This window comes from Mustela putorius, unplaced genomic scaffold (genome assembly GCF_011764305.1).
Source record: "Mustela putorius furo isolate JIRA1106 unplaced genomic scaffold, ASM1176430v1.1 tig00000174_pilon_pilon_pilon, whole genome shotgun sequence".
Taxonomy (NCBI): domain Eukaryota; kingdom Metazoa; phylum Chordata; class Mammalia; order Carnivora; family Mustelidae; genus Mustela; species Mustela putorius.
This window is the reverse complement of record NW_025421304.1, coordinates 11,891,379-11,915,688: the sequence shown is the minus strand read 5'-3', so window position 1 is coordinate 11,915,688 and position 24,310 is coordinate 11,891,379. Positions and strand designations below refer to the sequence as shown.

The window sequence follows — 24,310 nt, the reverse complement described above, 5'->3', positions numbered from 1 at the left end:
TTTTGGATCTCTTCTAATTTGGTTAAAGCATATTTTCCTGGGGTTGTTGCCACCCTTTTAGTATTTTACTTGCCCCTTCATTTACTCTTATCTGGACAAAATGACAAGACGTAAAAATTCAACACAAAAAAAAGAACAAGAGGCAGTACCGAAGGCTAGGGACCTAATCAATACAGACATCGGTAATATGTCAGATCTAGAGTTCAGAATGACAATTCTCAAGGTTCTAGCCGGGCTCGAAAAAGGCATGGAAGATATTAGAGAAACCCTCTCGAGAGATCTAAAAGCCCTTTCTGGAGAAATAAAAGAACTAAAATCTAACCAAGTTGAAATCAAAAAAGCTATTAATGAGGTGCAATCAAAAATGGAGGCTCTCACTGCTAGGATAAATGAGGCAGAAGAAAGAATTAGTGATATAGAAGACCAAATGACAGAGAATAAAGAAGCTGATCAAAAGAGGGACAAACAGCTACTGGACCACGAGGGGAGAATTCGAGAGATAAGTGACACCATAAGACGAAACAACATTAGAATAATTGGGATTCCAGAAGAAGAAGAAAGTGAGAGGGGAGCAGAAGGTATACTGGAGAGAATTATTGGGGGAGAATTTCCCCAATATGGCAAAGGGAACGAGCATCAAAATTCAGGAGGTTCAGAGAATGCCCCTCAAAATCAATAAGAATAGGCCCACACCCCGTCACCTAATAGTAAAATTTACAAGTCTCAATGACAAAGAGAAAATCCTGAAAGCAGCCCGGGAAAAGAAGTCTGTAACATACAATGGTAAAAATATTAGATTGGCAGCTGACTTATCCACAGAGACCTGGCAGGCCAGAAAGAGCTGGCATGATATTTTCAGAGCACTAAACGAGAAAAACATGCAGCCAAGAATACTATATCCAGCTAGGCTATCATTGAAAATAGAAGGAGAGATTAAAAGCTTCCAGGACAAACAACAACTGAAAGAATTTGCAAATACCAAACCAGCTCTACAGGAAATCTTGAAAGGGGTCCTCTAAGCAAAGAGAGAGCCTACAAGTGGTAGATCAGAAAGGAACAGAGACCATATACAGTAACAGTCACCTTACAGGCAATACAATGGCACTAAATTCATATCTCTCAATAGTTACCCTGAATGTGAATGGGCTAAATGCCCCTGTCAAAAGACACAGGGTATCAGAATGGATAAAAAAACAAAACCCATCTATATGTTGCCTCCAAGAAACACATTTTAAGCCCGAAGACACCTCCAGATTTAAAGTGAGGGGGTGGAAAAGAATTTACCATGCTAATGGACATCAGAAGAAAGCAGGAGTGGCAATCCTTATATCAGATCAATTAGATTTTAAGCCAAAGACTATAATAAGAGATGAGGAAGGACACTATATCATACTCAAAGGGTCTGTCCAACAAGAAGATTTAACAATTTTAAATATCTATGCCCCCAATGTGGGAGCAGCCAACTATATAAACCAATTAATAACAAAATCAAAGAAACACATCAACAATAATACAATGATAGTAGGGGACTTTAACACTCCCCTCACTGAAATGGACAGGTCATCCAAGCAAAAGGTCAGCAAGGATATAAAGGCCCTTAAATGACACACTGGACCAGATGGACATCACAGATATATTCAGAATATTTCATCCCAAAGCAACAGAATACACATTCTTCTCTAGTGCACATGGAACATTCTCCAGAATAGATCACATCCTCGGTCCTAAATCAGGACTCAACCGGTATCAAAAGATTGGGATCATTCCCTGCATATTTTCAGACCACAATGCTCTAAAGCTAGAACTCAACCACAAAAGGAAGTTTGGAAAGAACCCAAATACATGGAGACTAAACAGTATCCTTCTAAAGAATGAATGGGTCAACCGGGAAATTAAAGAAGAATTGAAAAAAATCATGGAAACAAATGATAATGAAAACACAACGGTTCAAAATCTGTGGGACACAACAAAGGCAGTCCTGAGAGGAAAATATATAGCGGTACAAGCCTTTCTCAAGAAACAAGAAAGGTCTCAGGTACACAAACCTAACCCTACACCTAAAGGAGCTGGAGAAAGAACAAGAAAGAAACCCTAAGCCCAGCAGGAGAAGAGAAATCATAAAGATCAGAGCAGAAATCAATGAAATAGAAACCAAAAAAACAATAGAACAAATCAACGAAACTAGGAGCTGGTTCTTTGAAAGAATTAATAAAATTGATAAACCCCTGGCCCGACTTATCAAAAAGAAAAGAGAAAGGACCCAAATAAATAAAATCATGAATGAAAGAGGAGAGATCACAACTAACACCAAAGAAATACAAACTATTATAAGAACATACTATGAGCAACTCTACGGCAATAAATTTGACAATCTGGAAGAAATGGATGCATTCCTAGAAACATATAAACTACCACAACTGAACCAGGAAGAAATAGAAAGCCTGAACAGACCCATAACCAGTAAGGAGATTGAAACAGTCATTAAAAATCTCCAAACAAACAAAAGCCCAGGGCCAGACGGCTTCCCGGGGGAATTCTACCAAACATTTAAAGAAGAACTAATTCCTATTCTCCTGAAACTGTTCCAAAAAATAGAAATGGAAGGAAAACTTCCAAACTCATTTTATGAGGCCAGCATCACCTTGATCCCAAAACCAGACAAGGATCCCACCAAAAAAGAGAGCTATAGACCGATATCCTTGATGAACACAGATGCGAAAATACTCAACAAAATACTAGCCAATAGGATTCAACAGTACATTAAAAAGATTATTCACCACGACCAAGTGGGATTTATTCCAGGGCTGCAAGGTTGGTTCAACATCCGCAAATCAGTCAATGTGATACAACACATCAATAAAAGTAAGAACAAGAACCATATGATACTCTCAATAGATGCTGAAAAAGCATTTGACAAAGTACAACATCCCTTCCTGATCAAAACTCTTCAAAGTGTAGGGATAGAGGGCACATACCTCAATATCATCAAAGCCATCTATGAAAAACCCACCGCAAATATCATTCTCAATGGAGAAAAACTGAAAGCTTTTCCGCTAAGGTCAGGAACACGGCAGGGATGTCCATTATCACCACTGCTATTCAAACATCGTACTAGAGGTCCTAGCCTCAGCAATCAGACAACAAAAGGAAATTAAAGGCATCCAAATCGGCAAAGAAGAAGTCAAATTATCACTCTTCGCAGATGATATGATACTATATGTGGAAAACCCAAAAGACTGCACTCCAAAACTGCTAGAACTTATACAGGAATTCAGTAAAGTGTCAGGATATAAAATCAATGCACAGAAATCAGTTGCATTTCTCTACACCAACAGCAAGACAGAAGAAAGAGATATTAAGGAGTCAATCCCATTTACAATTGCATCCAAAACCATAAGATACCTAGGAATAAACCTAACCAAAGAGACACAGAATCTATACTCAGAAAACTATAAAGTACTCATGAAAGAAATTGAGGATGACACAAAGAAATGGAAAAATGTTCCATGCTCCTGGATTGGAAGAATAAATATTGTGAAAATGTCTATGCTACCTAAAGCAATCTACACATTTAATGCAATTCCTATCAAAGTACCATCCATCTTTTTCAAAGAAATGGAACAAATAATTCTAAAATTTATATGGAACCAGAAAAGACCTCGAATAGCCAAAGGGATATTGAAAAAGAAAGCCAACGTTGGTGGCATCACAATTCCGGACTTCAGGCTCTATTACAAAGCTGTCATCATCAAGACAGCATGGTACTGGCACAAAAACAGACACATAGATCAATGGAACAGAATAGAGAGCCCAGAAATAGACCCTCAAATCTATGGTCAACTAATCTTCGACAAAGCAGGAAAGAATGTCCAATGGAAAAAAGACAGCCTTTTCAATAAATGGTGCTGGGAAAATTGGACAGCCACATGCAGAAAAATGAAATTGGACCATTTCCTTACACCACACACAAAAATAGACTCAAAATGGACGAAGGACCTCAATGTACGAAAGGAATCCATCAAAATCCTTGAGGAGAACACGGGCAGCAACCTCTTCGACCTCTGCCGCAGCAACATCTTCCTAGGAATAACGCAAAAGGCAAGGGAAGCAAGGGCAAAAATGAACTATTGGGATTTCATCAAGATCAAAAGCTTTTGCACAGCAAAGGAAACAGTTAACAAAATCAAAAGACAACTGACAGAATGGGAGAAGATATTTGCAAACGACATATCAGATAAAGGACTAGTGTCCAGAATCTATAAAGAACTTAGCAAACTCAACACCCAAAGAACAAATAATCCAATCAAGAAATGGGCAGAAGACATGAACAGACATTTCTGCAAAGAAGACATCCAGATGGCCAACAGACACATGAAAAAGTGCTCCATATCACTCGGCATCAGGGAAATACAAATCAAAACCACAATGAGATATCACCTCACACCAGTCAGAATGGCTAAAATCAACAAGTCAGGAAATGACAGATGCTGGCGAGGATGCGGAGAAAGGGGAACCCTCCTACACTGTTGGTGGGAATGCAAGCTGGTGCAGCCACTCTGGAAAACAGCATGGAGGTTCCTCAAAATGTTGAAAATAGAACTGCCCTATGACCCAGCAATTGCACTATTGGGTATTTACCCTAAAGATACAAATGTAGTGATCCAAAGGGACACATGCACCCGAATGTTTATAGCAGCAATGTCCACAATAGCCAAACTATGGAAAGAACCTAGATGTCCATCAACAGATGAATGGATCAAGAAGATGTGGTATATATACACAATGGAATACTATGCAGCCATCAAAAGAAATGAAATCTTGCCATTTGCAACAACATGGATGGAACTAGAGCGTATCATGCTTAGCGAAATAAGTCAAGCAGAGAAAGACAACTATCATATGATCTCCCTGATATGAGGAAGTGGTGATGCAACATGGAGGCTTAAGTGGGTAGAAGAATAAATGAAACAAGATGGGATTGGGAGGGAGACAAACCATAAGTGACTCTTAATCTCACAACAAACTGAGGGTTGCCGGGGGGAGGGGGTTTGGGAGAAGGGGGTGGGATTATGGACATTGGGGAGGGTATGTGATTTGGTGAGTGCTGTGAAGTGTGTAAACCTGGTGATTCACAGACCTGTACCCCTGGGGATAAAAATATATGTTTATAAAAAATAAAAAATTAAAAAAAAAAAAAAAAAAAAAAAAAAAAAGAGTAAACTATTCAATTGTTTCCCCCAGACTTAAGTTACCTACTGGTGAATCTTAGCTCAATACATGTCAGTCACTATGATCACATTTTTAAATAGAATATGCCAAAACATGAAAACATTAAAAACAAACCAATTCTGATGTCCTTAAACCAACACTGACTTAGATGTAACTATGACATAGAATGTACATGATATGTGCTGCTATTTTTCTAAAGAAAACTATTTCCTATTCCTTAAAAAAATGAAACTTCAGAAAATCTAAATTATAAGACATACAATCATATTCTCCTAAAAAACATCACAGAGTTCTCTCCTTGAGAAATCAACTCTGCATCAGAAGCCTGAAATTGCGGGCGGCTAGGTGGCTCAGTCAGCTAAGCTTCCGACTCTTGGTTTCAGCTCAGGTCATGACCTTAGGGTTTTGAGATCGAGTCCCACGTCTGGCTCCACACTGGCAGAGTCTACTTGTCCCTCTCCCTCTGTCATCCCCCTGCTCTCTCTCCCTCTCTCTAAAATAAGAAAATAAAAATAAAAGAAATACCTATCGGAAAACAACAGAAGTAAGCTAATTTTTCATCCAAGCCTCTATTTTCTTGACAAAGATTTAAAAGCAAATATTTAATCTGAAGTCTAAAAGCAAAAAATATGAATATTTTTATTTCTCAAAATGACATTATTTAGAAATGGAAATTTTGTTTGTTTGTTTGTTTTTTAAAGTATTTTTTTTTAAGACTTTATTTATTTATTTGACAGAGAGAAATCAGAAGGCAGAGAGCCAGGCGGAGAGAAAGGGGGAAGCAGGCTTCCGTTGAGTGGAGAGCCCAATGTGGGGCTCGATCCCAAGACCCTGAGATCATGACCTGAGCCGAAGACAGAGGCTTAAACCACTGAGCCATCCAGGTGCCCCTTTTGTTTGTTTTTTAAGTAAATTCTATGCCCAAGGTGGGACTTAAACTCATGACCCTGTGATCAAGAGTCACATTCTCCACTGACTGAGCCAGCCAGGTGCCCCTGGAAAGGGAGGTTTAGATCACTGGAGAATGGTGAACTTCAACTTGTAGACATAGGATTCAAGGCTGTTTTTAAAATTCCTGGTTGCCTTTCCCTGGTCACCAAGTTTCTGAAAATTACTCTTTGACTCAAAGTTAGCTTTGATGCTTCTAGTGAAACAAAAAAATAAATAAAAGGGTAAATGAAGGTAGCTACATTCTCCAACAGAGACCAGCCTGGAGTTTGCCCCTTTCACCCAAGGGAAATAGTCGTAACACTGGAATCAAGCTGGAATATATTACCTGTAATGACATGAAATAAATTTACAACACCTATGAAAGTGCTTTGTAGGCTCCAGACCATAGTGCTTCTCCAGGAGCACTGTGAGCATTACTGAGCTCATCTAGAAAGGGAACCGTGCCCACACCATTCTGGCCCAAGTCACAGTGAATCAACAGCAAGGCCTGAGCTCTGACTCAGGCAACAAGCATTCTCCAGTTCTAGGGAGGCAGTGTTCTACGAATCACAGAGAGTGCACGGAGGGAACTACAGACACCCGTTCTTGGAGGATGGCTGAGACCTAAGCATTTCGACACAAAATGGCTCCATACCTTCATTTTGAAGACTGGCTGGAATTCTTTCAGAGCAGATAACAATTTAATCTGAACTGAGGCCCTTTCGGCTTCTTTACCATCTGCGAAAACATCGAAGAGGGCATCCAAGGCTTCTCCTGCCACCACGAGGGAGGGATCTTTGGTGGCAACCTCAAGCAGAAAGCACCCAATGGTCTGGAGACAACAAGGCACACTGTTGATTGTCCAATATTCTAACATCGGTTTCCAAAATGCCTACTAACTTTAAATGTGGTAACAATTCACATATGGTATTTTAAAATTTAAAAATGCCAGAGACAAATTAAAACTTGGAAAGAACTAAAGATTAAAGACTTCACCTATATTTATAAATACACCAAGTATAATATCAATAAGATAAATTAAGTATATTAGAGTTTCTATTCCTAAATTAAATCAATTAAAGTTTCCCCTCTATCTCCCCAAAAAGGCTGTCAAAAATACAGATATATATCTGCAACAAAAAAACATGCTTTTAAAACTATATGAAAAAGTAAAATTATATGAAAAACATTCTAGGACAACTAAAAAAATGAAACTTCATCTCTTTCTGACTCCCTGTGATGATCTTTAACACCCATCCATCCTTTGAAGATTAGCTAGCTGATGAACAGGGCATTCCCAATCTGTGAGGAACTGTTCGAGAGTGAACTTACTTTGTTTTTGGCTGTTCTGCTTCACCCTTTATGTCTCAAGGGTGATGTGCACATCTGGTATTATCGGTGGGAGAGTGGAAATGCTAAGAACAGCGAGTCCAAACTCCAGCTGTGACATAAATAACAGACTGACCCTTAGAAAGTCCATTACCCGCTCTGGACCTCAGTCTTATCTGAATTTAAGTACTCGAGATAACCTCTAGGATAGTATTTAGAGTTAATAACCCATAATAAAGTATGAAGCACATACGATCACCTATGAAGTAGTCTTATTAAAAAGATCAACATAAATCTGAATGGGATTCAGGTTTGGATCTAACTTTTAGTCTGCAGAAAATACAGAAAATAAAGGAACAAGCTTAACGCCACATGGAGGCAATCAGACAAATCCAGAAGGCTAGAGGTTGTGAGACAACTGACCCCAGGATTTGAGGAATAAACAGGTGGTAGTAGAGGTGACCAGCTGGCTCAGTCAATAGAGCATGTGACTCCTGATCTCAGGGTCATGAGTTCAAGCCCCATGTTTCGCATAGAGCTTACTTAAGAAAGAAAGAAAGAAAAAACAAAAACAAAAAGCAGGTGATGAGAGGTAGTGCCAGGGTAATGGAAGGGAAAGAAGTTTCTAGATTGAGAGAAGCTTAGACGATCCAAAGCCAAACATAACATGTAGACTTGACTTAGATCCTCATTTAAACAAACTATCCATAAATAGATGCTTGTGGAACAAATGGAAACATGTGAGGATGGACCATGCTGAAGACATTAAACAGTGAGCGGGCACCACGGTGGCTCAGTTGGTTAAGTGCCTCCTTCGGCTCAGGTCTTGAGCTCAGGGTCCTGGGATGAGGCCCCATGTCAGACATCCTGCTTAGTGGGGAGTCTGCTTCTCTCTCTCCCTCTGCTGCGTGCCCTTGCCCCGCTCCTCCCCTCACCGTACCCGCTACCGGTGCTCTCTCTCAAATAAATAAATAAAATCTTTTAAAAAAATTTTTTTTTAAATCACATGTTATGCCTGAGAAAAACCTGCTGCTCCTCCTAAGTGGATCTTGGAAATTATAGTCTTAGGGAGCAGGAAGTGATGAAACACGCACACGCTCATCTGTATCTGCATACACATACACAGCCACATGGCTACGTTCTCTCTCACTAATGTGTCTATATATCAAAATTCCCTAGAATAAACAGAAGACTGGAGTAACCGTGGCTGTCTCTCTAGAGTCAAACTGGGGGGGCTGGAAAGTTAGTAATGGAGAGGGGTCTTTCATTATATATTCTTTTCTACTTTTCTGAATGTATTGTTACATGCATGTATCATCTTTTAAAAATAGGTTCTAAAAAATATCAGTCACTGGGGTCCCTGGGTGGCCCAGTCTAGTTAAGCATCCAGTTCTTCTTTTTTTTTGAGAGAGTACGAGAAAGAGCAGGGGGAGAGGCACAGGGAGACAGGGCGAGAGAAGCAGACTCCATGCTGAGCCAACATAGGGCTCGATCTCATCACCCTGAGATCATGACTTGAGCCAAAATCAAGAGTCAGATGCTCAACAGACTAAGACTCCCAGCCACCCCAAGCGTTCAGCTCTTGATCTCCACTCTGTTCTCAACCTCAGTGCTGTGAGTTGGGCATGGAGCCTACTTAAAAATAAAACAAAAACAAAAACCAGTCGTTGTTGTAAAGTTCTCAGGAAGTCTAATAGTTTATTACCCATTAATAAGTAATCAATATTTCAGCAATTATTATTAGCACAAAGAACGACAATTTTACTACCACAGTCCTTTTAGTTCCTAGGGATGCTGTGTCTCTAGTAGTGTAGTTCCCCAGCAACCATGCTGAGATAAAATGCTATAAACAAATATGCTGAGTGAGTTCCTAATGCGGTTCCCATTTAAAACTTACACAGTGATAGTAGAGTGGACTGTGCGGTATCGTTCAGAATGTGCTTTAGTCTGGCATGCTAAGGCAACTGGGGAATTGTTCCTCCATCAGTACGAGAATATAATATGCATACATTTTATGCAACAGCAAAGGCAGAGGCACCTGGGACAATTCTCAACTGGGCCTTTCACTAAAGACAAATTTATTTCTGAAAAAGTATCTCAGGAATAAAGTTAAATGGCCAAATGCAACTCAGTTTTTCAAGTGCCTACCTAATTCATATAGGCAAATCAAACCAAGGGGCATATTTTAATAATGTACCTTAGTAAGCAACTTCTCGATAGGATTTCTTCTCAAGATGTCCATAGAAGTTTTTAAAAACCCCACACCAACAGTTTACTCTTCCCCCTCTTTCTAACGATTTAATGTTTTACGTTGGAAGCATATAGTTTTACCTTAAGAGTTTCCAGTGTTCCATCTTCTTTGGCGAGAACGCTGCCCGTGATTCCTAAAATACTAACAACGTTTACTCTAACCCCGGTGTTCCCACTGTGAATGCCGGCTGTGCATAATGTCATCAACTGATTGGGAGTCATACACTGTTGAAAAGGAAAGAGAATATTTACAGTGTTAAACTCAGCCAATGCCAACAGCATGTGCAACAGTAGTGACAGGAATGCCAACAACAGAGAAGTTATTACATACCTAATCAGTGCCCAGTACAGCTGGTAATTCTGAATGAATATGGGGCCTGTTCACGTCACTGTCATTATTCAATCTACCACAGCTATAAGCCCAGAAGAGGGACTTCGTTTCCCATTAGTTTTACTTGAAGAAGGCTTTTGGGGGGCATCTGGGTGGCTTAGTTAGCCAAGTATCTCTCTTTAGCTCAGGTCATGAGCCTGGGGCCCTGGGATTAAGGCCCGTGTCGGGTTTCCCGCTCATTGGGGAATCTGCTTCTCCCTTTCCCTCTCCCTCTGGCCTCCTCTCCTACCCTGCTTGTGTTCTCTCTCCCTCAAATAAATAAATAAGATCTTTAAAAAAAAAAAAAAAAGACAACTTTCAGTCAGATGTACACAAACCTATTTAAAGAGATCCTAATTTCTTTTAAACATTGATCAAAAAAAAATGTTTCGAAAGTGTACATAGAATATGTAGCTTTAATAAAAATTAGCTGAAGGGCTCTCTGCTCTGCAGGGAGCCTGCTTCCTCCTCTCTCTCTCTCTGCCTGCCTCTCTGCCTACTTGTGATCTCTGTCTGTCAAATAAATAAATAAAATCTAAAAAAAAAAAAAAATAGACTGAAGCCATACAAGTTGAGATGTGTGTTGTTACAGGAAATTATTAGAGATTGTAGAAACCATTAAATTATAGAGTACTTCTACTGCGTAGTGATAATTTTCATTCTAAGCTAATCTGAACACACCCGTGGATGCAGATATCACCAGAGAACTCAAGTTGTCGTGTTGCCAAACCCTCACCTGTGAGCACCAGCGCAGTGTGGTGACTGAGGACTTGGGGTCAGACATCCTGGGTTCATATCCTGGCTCCTCTCTCTCCCCTCCCCAACTAAGGTCTCCATTTCCCCATCAGGGACACGGGGACAGTGGTCACCCTGCAGAGTTGCTTTAAGAATTAAATAAAGCACATCAAGAACTCACTAACTGTTAGAAATTATTATACGTAAACACACTGAACAGTTCTAAATCAAACTCTGAATCATCTGCAGTGCTTCTGCCAAACCTAAAGGTAACAGCTAATATGCCCCGGTTTCTTAGGAAATAATCTAATGGAAACAATCCCGCCAACCCTGGGATGCCTCCCAGCTGAACAAGGCTGCCGGGAATGCCGAAGGCGTGCTGCTTTATTACCAGCCGGAGTCACAAAGGCAAGCTGCCTCATGTGCGCAAGCCAACAAGGCAGGGAAATGGACAGGGAGCTGGACAGTTGTACTGCACTCTCAGTGCTGTTACTCAGCTACTCTGGTCCCTGGTTTTCCACTCCTTGGAAAGCACGAGAGCCAGGTTCCTTCTAGTCCTCGAATTCCATGGTCGTGCCCAATGTACAGCCAACCTGAGAATTTATGGTCTTAATATATATGAATGCCCAGACATTAACTGAGCATGAGCTGGGAGGAATTCTCTTTAAGTGTCAGGCTGGTCCAGTTAGCTACTGCTGAAGATCATGGAACATCAATAAAAAGACTTTATATTCCCATGGCCCTACAGTATAGGGTTTTCTAATCCTCTCTCCATTATTACCTTTCCCATGTCAAAGAAATTGAGGGTCAAAAGTTATGTTCTTGAAAAAAATTCTCAAATATACAAAGAAAAAAACTGAAAAAGTTTAGACTAGATGCCAACAGCACATACTGTATTTAACAGTAAAGCACCAGAGATGTTCTCATTAAACTGTGGACCAAGATAAAGTTTGGGAAGCACCGCTCCAGGGTGTGGCCATGGAATGACTAAGGTAGGGAAGGAAGACCAGACTGCTGGAGAAAGGGAGGTCCAAGAACTTCGAAGCCAGGTAATGGGGGGACATCTATGTGGATCTTGAAGTCACCCAGAATCATCACAAGACTAGCAAAGAGTAGCAAACCCCAACAGCAAGAATCTTCAAGGAACAAAGGGTGGCCCAGCGCATAGTAGGTGGCTGTAAGCAAGAGAAGTGGGTGGTATGGCCTAATGACATGTTAATCAAAACTGGAAGATTTTAGAAAAGGGGCAGGGATGGTTTAGCACACTGGTCCTCAAACTGTGTGCAAGCCAATCACCCAGAGAACCATTAAAATACAGATCACGGGGCCCCTCCTCAAAGTTGCTGCTTCAGTGGATTGGGGGCGAGGCCAAGATTTGCCCTTATATTCCAAGAAGAAAAAGACACCGACCTAATAGCAAAACTGGCAAAAGACAGAAGCGGTTACAGAAAAAAAAAAATGCAAAGGCCCTTGAAGCACATAAAGAGACATCCAATCTCCTACTGTAAGACAAATGCAAATTTATTTATTTTAAAGATTTTATTTATTTATTTGAGAGAGACAGCGCATAAGGGGGAGAAGTCAGAGGGAGAAGCAGACTCCTTGATGAGCAGGGAGCCTGATGCGGGACTCCATCCTGGGGCTCCAGGATCATGACCTGAGCTGAAGGCAGCCACTTAACCAGCTGAGCCACCCAGGCGCCTGACAAATGCAAATTTAAAGTGCTATATAATGTCTCAACTATCAAACTGGCAAAAAAAATCTAATGTTCTGACAACATTACTCTGTTTCTGAGGCTATAGCAAAACAGGCATTCTCCAGCTCTGCTGTAGGAAATCCAAAATGCCTCAATCTCGGAGGAAGGGACTAGACAAATAATCAGCAAAATCACCAATGCATCTCTCCTCCAACTCAGCAAGCCCACTTCTCTGCAGAATCCATCTCCAAGACACCAGGGCAAAAACACGAAATAACCTCTGTAAAAAGGCTCTTCCCTGCCGTTCTAGCTGTAATAACAATGGACTGGAACGAGAACCCCCATCAACAGCAGGCGGGCTGAATGAGTAGGGACACCAACATGATGGAGTAACAGAATGTGGAACTATGAGGAAGGAATGAGGAAGGTGTCTGTACACAGGGATGGAGAAGGAAGAAAAGGCAAAGCAGGGTGCAGCAGCAAGACTCTTAACAGAACAGTGCCTGCCTATTTGCTTATGTTTCCAAATTAAGAACAATGGAATGATAAATCAAAACCTAAGGGATGCCTGGGTGGCTCAGTTGGTTAAGCAGCTGCCTTCAGCTCAGGTCATGATCCCAGCGTCCTGGGATCAAGTCCCACATCGGGCTCCTTGCTCCACAGGGAGCCTGCTTCTCCCTCTGACTCTGCCTGCCACTCTGTCTGACTGTGCTCGCTCTCGCTCTCTCTCTCTGACAGATAAATAAAATCTTAAAAAAAAAAAAAAAAAAAAAAAAAAAACCTAAAAAGGGCAGGGGCAAAGGGACAGAAGCCAGACTAAATAAAAATAAGTAAGTGGAATTGTTTTAAAACATACATAAAACTTGCCACTTTAACCTTTTAAAAAAAGATTTATTTATTTGAGAGAGAGAGAGAGAGAGGGAGAGAGAGAGAAAGAGAACACGAGTGGGGGGGGGTGCAGAGGGAGCCGGAGCAGCTGACTTCCCGGTGAGCAGAGAGCCCAGGACTCTGGGATCATGACCTGAGCCGAAGGCAAGGCAGATGCCTAAATGACTGAGCCACCCAGGTGTCCCTAACCATTTCTCATGGTCCTGGGATCAAGTCCTGCATCGGGCTCTCTGCTCAGCAGGGAGCCTGCTCCCCTCTACCCCTCTCCGCCTACCTCTCTGCCTACTTGTGATCTCTGTCAAATAAATAAACAAACAAATAAATAAATAAATCTTTTTTTTTTAAAGATTTTATTTATTTATTTGATAGACAGAGATCACAAGTAGGCAGAGAGGCAGGCAGAGAGAGAGGAGGAAGCAGGCTCCCTGCTGAGCAGAGAGTCCGATGTGGGCCTCGATCCCAGGACCCTGAGATCATGTCCTGAGCCGAAGGCAGAGGCTTAACCTCCTGAGCCACCCAGGGGCCCAATAAATAAATCTTTTTAAAAAAAATTAAGTCTCTTAAAAAAAGGAAAGCTAAAAAAAAAGAAAGGAAGAAAGAAAGCTAAAACAACTGAAGCTAACTTTACAACAAGCCAGAAAGAGAATATTGTCAAGTAACTTGAAAACACAGCAATCTGACTATACGGTCTCAGAGGGGTTGTGAGATCAAGTCCCAAGTGGGGCTCTGTGTTCAGCAGGGAATCTGCTTAGGATTCTCTCTCCCTCCCCATCCACCCCTTCTACTCATGCTACTCTCTCTCCTACTCTCTCTCTCTAAAATAAATAAATAAATAAGTAAATAAATGGGACACTTAGGTGGCTCAGTGGTTTGGGTGTCTGCCTTTGGCTGGGGTCGTGATCCCAGGGTCCTGGGATCCAGTTGCACATCAGGCTCCTTGCTCTGCAGGGAGCCTGCTTCTCCCTCTGCCTGCCTCTCCCCCTGCTTGTGCTGTCTCTGACTCTCTTTCTCCGACAAATAAATAAAATCCTTAATAAATAAATAAATCTTAAAAACAAAACAAACAAAAAAGTCCCATGAGTTCATAATGATATTTAAAAAAACAAACAAACAAACAAACACCTCACTCACCACTTTTAGACACTGCTAAGGGCACTAATTCATTATTTTGGAAAAATCCTATCTTTTTGGTATGAGCTTTATTTCAAAGTTACCAAATAACTGATGAGACAGAAAGTTCTTATAGAAGAATCACAGCTGGGCTGCGTGGGTGGCTCAGTTGGGTAAGCAACTGCCTTTGGCTCAGGTCATAATTCCAAAGTCCCAGGATCCAGTCCCGAATCAGGCTCCCAGCTCCGTGGGAAGTCTGCTTCTCCCTCTGATCTTCTCCCCTCTCATTCTCTCTCTCTCTCTTTCAAATAAATAAATAAAATGTTTAAAAAAAAAAAAAGAAGAAGAAGAATCATAGCTGGGGCGCCTGGGTAGCTCAGTAGGTTAAAGCCTCTGCCTTTGGTTCAGGTCATGATCCCAGGGTCCTGGGATTTAGCCCTGAATCAGGCTTTCTGCTCAGCAGGGAGTCTGCTCCCTTCTCTCTCTGTCTGCCAAATAAACAAAATCTTTAAAAAAAAAAAAAGAAGAAGAAGAAGAATCACAGCTAGTAAATGTAAAAGAAATGACAAAATTAAGATGTCTCCATTTTGCAACCACTGATAAATAATAGATCTAGACAATATTAATCACTGCTGGCTACAACCATTAAGTGAATTCATTGATTAATCCTTTATTAAAGAGAGAGGAAGGGTGCCTGGGTGGCTCAGTGGGTTAAAGCCTCTGCCTTCTGCTCAGGTCTCGGTCCTTAGCATTGGACTCCCTGCTCAGCAGGGCGCCTGCTTCCCTTCCTCTCTGTCTGCCTGCCTCTCTGCCTACCTGTGACCTCTGTCTGTCCTGAGTCAGGGGAGGGGCAGAGGGAGAAGCAGACTCCCTGCTGAGCACAAAGCCTGATGACAGGCTCAATCCCAGGACCCCAAGATCATGACCTGAGTCCAAGGCAGCCACTTTGCCAACTGGGCCACCCAGGTGCCCCGAATCCACTGATTAATCTTAACATCACCAATTTATGAAAATATATAATTTGTGATATAAAAGTAGAAAATACATACAGCACTATTAATTATTCTTCCCAAAAAATCTGATCCTGAATCTAATTAAGACTCTAGATCTAGGGAAGCCTGGGCGACTCAGAGGGTTAAAGCCTCTGCCTTCAGCTCGGGTCATGATCCCAGGGTCCTGGGATCGAGCCCCACATCCAGCTCTCTGCTCAGCAGGGAGCCTTTTTCCTCCTCTCTCTGCCTGCCTCTCTGCCTACTTGTGGTCTCTCTGTCAAATAAATAAATAAAATCTCTAAAAAAAAAAAAAGACTCTAGATCTAGTTCCCAGTTTACAGGATGCATGAATAAGAGAGAGACATGTCAACAATACCATGGTGAGAAACCGGCCAAATCCCATAATGGGAAAAATTCTATAGGACAAATAATAGTTCTTCAATGAATAAATAATATAGGGAGGGGGGGTTGGTAGGAAAAATGTTTTAAACTAAGAGATTTAATAATCTGTGAATATATTAAAACCACTCAATCGTGCACTTCATTTACTTATTTTTTAAAGATTTTATTTTTTTGAGAGCGAGTAAGAGAGAACAGAAGCGGGGTGAGGAACAGAGGAAGCAGCAGACTCCCCACTGAGTAGGGAACCTGACTTGGGGCTCGATCCCAGGACTGAGAATCAGGACCCGAGCCGAAGGCAGAAACTTAACTGACTAAGCCACCCAGTCGCCCCTGAACTGTGCACTTTATTTATTTTTTTAAGATTTTGTTTATTTATGTGACACAGAGAGAGAGACAGCAAGAGAGAGAGCAAAAGCAGAGGAGTAGGAGAGGGAGAGGAAGAAACAGGCTTCCCTCGGAGCAGGGAGCCCCATGTGGGACTCGATCCCAGGGCCATGGGATCATGACCTGAGCTGAAGGCAGATGCTTAATGAGTGAGCCACCCAGGCACCCCTGAACTGTGCACTTTAAATGGGTGAATTGTATGGCTGGTATGTGAACTAAATCCTCACTAAGGCCATTAAAAAAAAATTTTTTTTAAACCAAAGTATCAACCAAAAGCAGTAAGTGGATCTTGTTTGGATTTTGATTTGAACAAAACAACTGAAAAAGACATTTTTGTGGAAATCAGGAAAAACTGAAATCAGGCTGCATATCTACTGACAATTAAGCAATGCCATTAATTTGGGGGTATGGTACTGTGGTTGAGGTTTTTAGAAGTCCATTTTCTGTCACAGACACGTAATGAAGCACGTGATAAAATACTTATGGGTAAAGGAACATGATTTGCTTTAAAGCAATCCAGAAAAAGCCACACAGAACGCCAGGACACTGCTAACTCCAAGACTCCTGCAGTTCATGTGACACTAATCTCTCTGCTTTTAGAGGTGTCTGAAAATTTCCTTAATAATAAAGCAAAGAATAAAAGTGGGAGAGCAGCTATCACAGAGATGCCGCTGGATTACTGTGGAGGGTCAGCAGGCAGACATGAAAATTTCTGTAAAATGTTAAAGAAGACAAATGACATTCATAGAAGACATTTGTGACAGGTATGTCAACTAAGTTACATCAGTACAAAAATCTGTGTGTGTGTGTGTGTGTGTTGGTAGCAGTGGTGGGAAGAAACAAAATACATTACTTTCTATTTTAAGGATTTTTACTTTCTTTTTATAAGGATCATATACTCCTCTTCTAAGAGGAATACTTAAAAAAAAAAAAAAAAAAATTTAAGGGGCACCGGGGTGGCTCAGAGGGTTAAGCCTTTGCCTTTGGTTCAGGTCATGGTCTCAGGGTCCTGGGATGGAGTCCTGCATCAGGCTCTCTGCTCAGCAGGAAGCCTGCTTTTCCTCCTCCTCTGCCTGCCTCTCTGCCTACTTGTGATCTTTCTGTCAAATAAATAAATAAAAATCTTAAAAAAAAAAACAGTTAAGTAATTAAGTTTGCTTCCATAATACAGAATCTTTGTGGGTTTCATATAAAATTTTTTTAAAAAATCTTACCTGAGAAATGTTCTTGGAGGCCATTGTTTGCAAAAGGGCCCTCAAGGCACTACTTATGGCTTCTAGAAAGTCAACATGCTCAGCAAAATCTAAAACACAAAAGTGAAATATAAATTTGTCTTCTCTAAGTTAGTTTGTAAAAAAAAAAAAGAATCAAAACACATGTTAAATGTTAATATATGCTATTCTAATTAAAATATTTTCGATGTTAATCCCAAACTTCTAGTTAAGAGCCCCCTGTGAACTGTACACTTGACTTTGAAAGACGTCCACAATTGAAATAACCATAATAAGGGAGCATTCTACAGACAGTCCTTGCCTTCTAGATGCTGGATTTTCATTTACTTCGGGCTTTAGCCCATGATATACCTAAGCTAGCTTTCATAGACGCAATTCAGCTTTTCATAGATTGCCATCACGGTGCTGGGCAAACCTCGCACAGAGAGGTCTCACAAATCAGAGTGCTTCCTGGGCAGCCCAAACCTACTGCCTAGCCAAGAACTATTGCTTGCGCAAGGCTGGGCCACTATACCTCCGTGGTTTCAGTCACTTCTGTGGTTTTTACCAACCCAACTTCTCCTTCCCATTCCTGCTCATTTTTACTCTTTTCTTTCTTACTCCTGTGATGGGAAGGGGAAGTGAGGGACTTGCTGTGGTAGATTATACTGTCCGAAAATAATCATGACGGTCTATTTCCCCTCCCTTTGTGGGGGTGGGGGACTTTGAGATGTCAACCAACAGGACACATGAACGTGACAGGCCAGGTCGTGAAAGGCAACATGACCCACACCTGACTCACAAGTGTTTGCTCTCTCCATTCTCTCCCTCAACTCTTGCTCTTGGAACCCAGCCACCATGCTGTAAGGAAGCCACATGGCAAGGTCATCTTGCTTGGACTGACAGCCCCTGTGAACCAACCATCAACATGAACGAGACTTCAGACGATTCTGGCTCCTTGTTCTCCAGCGGAAGCCCTAGGGTAGAGTTTTCTCAACCCCACCACTGGATATTCTGCACAGATGATTCCTACACACTGTAGGATATTCAGCAGCATCCCTGGCCTCTGTCCTCTAGATAACAGCAGCAACCCCTAAGTTGTAACAACAACAAAAAAATGCCTCTAGACATTGCCAAATGGCCCCTGGCGTGGGGGGGATGCGGCATGGGGAAGGGAGCTGCCCCTAGTTGAGAAACCCTGGCCTAAACATTGTGGAGTTGAGACAAACCATCTCCACTGTGCGCTAAATTCCTGACCTACAGAAACCATGAGGAAACACATGATTATTGTTGTTTTAAGCCACAAAGTTTGGGGATGCGATAAATACCTTGGCTTTCTGCGCTCTGATGCCTGGAGCCCTATAAAGATTCCGATGCCCCTTTGGGGGCTGCCTGCATGAGAATGAGGCAGCTTCCATACAAATCTGAATCAGAGCTTATTCGATATTTTTTGCCTCTCACGATCAGATATACATTATGTACTGAATTAGGAAACTCCTGTACATTTCACAGAATGGACACTAGTATAGCTTTAGGATCAGACAGGCCTGGGATGGAATCCTACCTCTGACATTATGTGACCCACCTTTTGGTCTCTGGTCAAATGTCACTTCCTCAGACAGCCCTTTCCACACGAACCCATCTAATAGGCCCTTGGAACTCAGCCACCATGTCAACCAATTCTGCTTTTATTTTTTTCTTCTGCGACGAAATTACATTTAAATCTTTATTCATCTGAGACTGTAAGCTCCATGAGCATCGTGGTCTTGCCTATCTCATTCATGCCTGTAACCCTTGGATCTAGAATGGTGCGTGGCATAGAGAGTTCAGTAAGTATGGGCTAGGGGCACCTGGGTGGCTCAGTCAGTTACGCATCGGCCTTCAGCTCAGGTCATGATCCCAGGGTCCTGGGATCAAGTGCACATTGGGGTCCCTACTCAGCAGAGAGACTGCTTCCTACTCTCCCTCTGCCTGCCATTCCCCCTGCTGGTGCTCTCTCCTTCTCTGTCAAATAAATAAATAAAATTTTAAGGGGTGCCTGGGTGGCTCACTCAGTTAAGTGTCTGCATTCAGCTCAGGTCATGATCCTAGGGTCCTGGGATCGAGCCCCAGGCTGGGCTCCCTGCTTAGTGGGGAGCTTGCTGTTCCCTCTCCCACCACTCACGCTCTCTCTCATTCTTGTGCTCTCTCAAATAAATAAATAAAAATCTTAAAAAAAAAAAAAAGCATGTGCCAAAGGAATGAGTGCCCCTGCAGGGGTTCCTCAACCTCCCTAAATCCCAGCTTCCTTACCAGGAAGGTGGGGTAACAATGCCTCGCTCATAAAGTCTAGTACCTAAAAGGCACTCAAAACTTGCTGTGAAGTTGTTACTACTAAAACTCGAAAAGTTGCCATGGCTCTAAAAGCAGGGTATATTTAAATCTGATCACAGCTATGAAGTGTAGCCCTAGAAATTCATGAACTGCATATAAAACAACAAATCTATATCATGAGGAAATCATTCAATGAGCTAGAACACATTCAGAAACAATTTTTCCTGTCTTGCATTCTTAGAAAAATAACCACAACCTTAGATTCAAAACCCTAATCTAAACCACATTACTGTTTTACATTATGTGTCATTCATACTCTCTCTAAATTAAGGAAACATTCGGGTGATTTTTATTAAATTCATATTTCTGGTCATTTATCCAAATTTGGGATAGGAGCTTCAAACTACCCTACCGTTCCGATAAATTCTCAGTGAAGGTCAACACATGTGGTATTGTTAAAGAACTTAAGTAAATGTCAACAGAAGTTAAATAGAAGGGGTGACCGAGGACATCTTTCCCCTCGACAACTTTGTACAGCATCTAACAATCTCTAGCACACCTCGATGTATGTAAATAGTCAAGCCACAAGTAACTAAGCAGCAAATTTTTATTTAGGTGACTTTTTCAGACTGGTTTTCAATGTTCTGATTTAGAATAAGAAACATATCCCAGAATGGGTGCTATTACCATTTTAATTAGAACGAAAAGAAAGCTCTCCGCTTTCCCAAATGTGGGAAAAACAGGGAACCCTAAATGATTATAGAATTCATGTAATGGAGCAAGTGATAGACTGACCCAACCTGAAAACACAACATTACTAAAATGTTCTTGATGTTTTGGAGAGCCATAGCTTTTAATGAAGGAGACAAAGATGTTAATGTACTGAATGCAAGGACCAAAATCTGAATTTAATTAGCATTAAAAACATTAGCATTAAAAGTAAAGCAAGGTAGGCAGAGTTGTATGATCATCATACGTTTAATATTCAAACATGGTAACACAAAAGCTAGAGAAATAAAACTCCATCCTCCCCAGAAAATTCTCCCATAATGGTTGACACTACCCACATAGAACCCACGAGACTTCATCATTTAATAAATCTCAGTGTTCCAAAGGAATTTTAGAATACCATCTCCAAATATGAGCAATTCTTTATCAAAAATTTCATTCTTTTCTTTTTTTAAAAATATTTTATTTGACAGAGAGAGAGAGATCACAAGTAGGCAGAGAGGCAGGCAGAGAGAGAGGGGGAAGCAGGCTCCCTGCTGAGCAGAGAACCCGATGTGGGGCTCAATCCCAGGACCCTGAGATCATGATCTGAGCCAAAGGCAGAGGCTTAACACACTGAGCCACCCAGGCACCCCTCAAAAATTTCATTCTGATAAGGAAAGGTCCATGAACTTGGAACTTATGTAAAGTATTTAATTCTATGTTCCCACAATTCAGAAGCTTTCCATTATTTCTCCAAGGCCGACCTTGGTATTGTTTTCCTGTGATCTTCCAGGTAATAAATGTGTAAGCATCAGTGACCACAGAAAGCCAGGTGAACTGAGAGAAACATCACATGCTTTCTGTGCAGCAGAGGCACAGAATGTACGTGCTTTCCTGCCAGCGGAACAAGTTCTTTATACTGGCTGGAGATGGAGCTTCTGGTACCTTGACTGGGATTCCCACCGAAAAATGGCAATTTGTTCTGCCAGTCAGGCAGACACGATTTCCTTGGGGTAGGCAGATCTTGGAAGCTGTGATAGGCTAGGCCTTCTTGCCTGGGGCCTGGCTGTGTATAACCCCATGTGGCCCAGCTCCCTACAAGGAGCCCACATGAAGGGGTGGATAGGAGTGGGCCTAAGCAATAGCATCCCTCCCCCGTCTTCCACTACGGGATATGTGGCTGGGCTGGAGGCAGCCAGAATATCAGCAGAAGTCAGATAAAACATCCCCTCTCCAGTACCCAACGTCACCCCTGCAACCATCCAGATCTCTGCCTGGTTTATAAGGCTGGGAGACAAACACAAAGCTATAGTTATCCGGCCAGCCACACCAACAAGCCACCTCTGTAGCCAGAGCCTGCCCAGTCTTGTCTCTGTCCTGTGTTAGGTGTGGCTGGGCACAGTTTTCACATGATCACACCAGCTAAAGAATGCGTAGCCTGAGATCACTGGAAAACTACATCCACTGACTGACAAATGCTGGTCAGTAGAGACAGAACAGTAACTATATATGGGTTTCTGAACATTTATTTTTAAAAACTGACTAGAACTTCTGAAATGTGCACTACTAAATGCATAGCACCTTGTATTAATTTGATGTTGTGCAAAATAGGACTCCTGGGTGGTTCAGTCGGTTGAGCGTCTGCCTTTGGCTCAGGTCATGATTCCGGGGTCCTGGGATTGAGCCCTGTGTCGGGCTCCCCGCTCGGCGGGAAGCCTGCTTCTCCCACTCCCACTCCCCCTGCTTGTGTTCTCTCTCTCACCATGTCTCTCTCTGTCAACTAGATAAAATCTTAAAAAGCAAACAAAGAAACACATACATACTTTTTATATTAAGAATGGAAAAATACCCAAGAAAATTGGCAGCGCGATGGACACTAGGAGAGGAACTGGATGGTATGAGGAAAAGGAGAGAGGCTTTCTGCTTTATGTCCTCTAGTAACCTGTAAATTCTGTAATACAAGCACGGATTGCCTGATCAAATGTAACTCAAATGGTTTTATGTTAAAGAAAAAAAATAAAGGGCCGCTGGGTGACTCGGTCGTTAAGGCTCTGCCTTCGGCTCAGGTCATGATCCTAGGGTCCTGGGATCGACGCCCGCATCAGGTTCCCTGCTCAGCGGGTAGCCTGCTTCCCTCTCTCCCAATCCCCATGCTTGTGTTCCCTCTCTCGCTGTCTCTCTCTGTTAAGTAAGGAAATAAAATCTTAGAAAAAAAGAAGATGAAGAAGAAGAAGAAGAGGAAAAATAAAGACTAAAGAATTACCCAAATATCTTCATGGGGCCTAATATTTATATTTGTGATTCAGCCTTACTGGCCTGATATAACTGGATGCAACTAATTTTAATAAAAAATAACAGTATAACCTAAAGACCAGCTTACAAATGTTGTCTGGACTCAACACCACTGGCAACTACAACTCTGTGCTTGGAAAAGGTTTCTGCAGGTTGGAGGACAGGCACGGCACAATACCAAGTCCACGTTCCTCACCCTTCAAAACTCTGCTTGGTCCAAATAGTCTTTCACGGCGAGGCCTAACTATTTACCTGGCTGAGAAAAAAGCAGCTGGGACAGATGTTGTGCAAGTGTCTGCAAGGCTGCAGGTCCCCCGAGGTGGTCCACATCCAGGAGGGATACAAGACTCTGGAGACACACGAGGGCTCTGCACTGAATAGTGTTCATTCTGGAAAGGAAGGCAAAGAATGCGGTCAGCTCCTCCAGTGGTTACCCCACTGGAGGTATTCAGTATTCCCTTGTAACCTAAGCTTCAGACTCTGACTGGGAATACCTGTATGCAGTGTGTATGACTATGAACAAAGAATCTTAAGGTGAACTGATTATCTGCCTCATCAAATTGCTTGAGCACCTGGGGCCCAAGGCACAACTCCCTTTATGAGTCATAAGGATCTGCTTTGGAAGAATTTCTACACATGGCGGCGTCAGCAAAACGATTCTGAATTGTGAAACAGGACAAACATAAGGTGCTCAACACACATACAGAGTTTAATAGTTTATAGAGCGAACATCGTGCCCCTAGATAAGAAACCCAGCTCACATCCTCACAGGGCATCTATCCCTTCCTTCTCTGACCCCTGAAGGTCAGCAGTATCTGCACTTTCTTGGTCTCCTTTTGGGGTCTACCACCTAGGTATGTATTCTAAAACAAAAGTCAAGTGTTGCCAGTTATTGAACGGAATCGCAATGTGTATATTTTGGGGGGCCTTACTTTCTTGTTCAATGTTCTAGTTCAGCTTTTTTTCTTTCTTTTTCTTTCTTTCTTTTTTTTTTTTTTTTTTTTTATAACTGCTGTATATATTTTACTGGGTGATTCTGTCAAAATTTATTTTTTTCTCCTGCTGCTCACGGACACGGAGGTTGTTTCCTGGTTGGGGCAGCTGGAACCCCACTGCTATGCACGTTCCCATGGCTTAGTGCACAAATGCACACATTTTTCTAGGGAACAGTCACAGGAATGGGGCTCTTAAATCTGGGGAGAGTCAGTTTCTTCTAGTTAGTGGTTCATCCTCTCGTGTAATCACATAAGGACAAAGAGTTTTGAAAACAGAAAAGCTCTTACTTTCTAATCAAAGATTTCCAAGTGGGACTCCTAGAACATATGTCAACGGCAGTGCTGTTTGGAAAGGCAGTTTTCTCAAAAATCTAGATTTAAGAAAGGCAGCAAAGCAAAGGTTAAAAAGTAGCATCGGTTTACACACGATCCCTTTATCAAGTCCCAACCTACTACCTCCAGGCTTCGGAAGG

The 24,310-nt window shown here is 41.9% G+C and overlaps 1 protein-coding gene across 4 annotated transcripts in view; it reads right to left on the bottom strand.

Annotated features, from left to right (window-relative positions):
* The window catches only part of HEATR3 (HEAT repeat containing 3), a 77,676-nt gene that overhangs the window by 35,859 nt on the left and 17,507 nt on the right, over nucleotides 1–24,310 (bottom strand). For 3 of the 4 annotated variants that reach the window (XM_004744138.3, XM_004744139.3, XM_004744137.3), the window contains exons 10-14: nucleotides 24,126–24,208; nucleotides 23,095–23,231; nucleotides 17,530–17,618; nucleotides 9,820–9,963; nucleotides 6,815–6,991 (exon numbers count right to left, since the gene is read on the bottom strand). In XM_004744138.3, the coding sequence (XP_004744195.1) occupies nucleotides 6,815–6,991; nucleotides 9,820–9,963; nucleotides 17,530–17,618; nucleotides 23,095–23,231; nucleotides 24,126–24,208 (630 nt within the window). Of the gene's footprint in view, nucleotides 1–6,814; nucleotides 6,992–7,491; nucleotides 7,601–9,819; nucleotides 9,964–17,529; nucleotides 17,619–23,094; nucleotides 23,232–24,125; nucleotides 24,209–24,310 lie in introns of those variants that run through there. The other variant, XM_004744140.3, reaches the window with a different exon arrangement.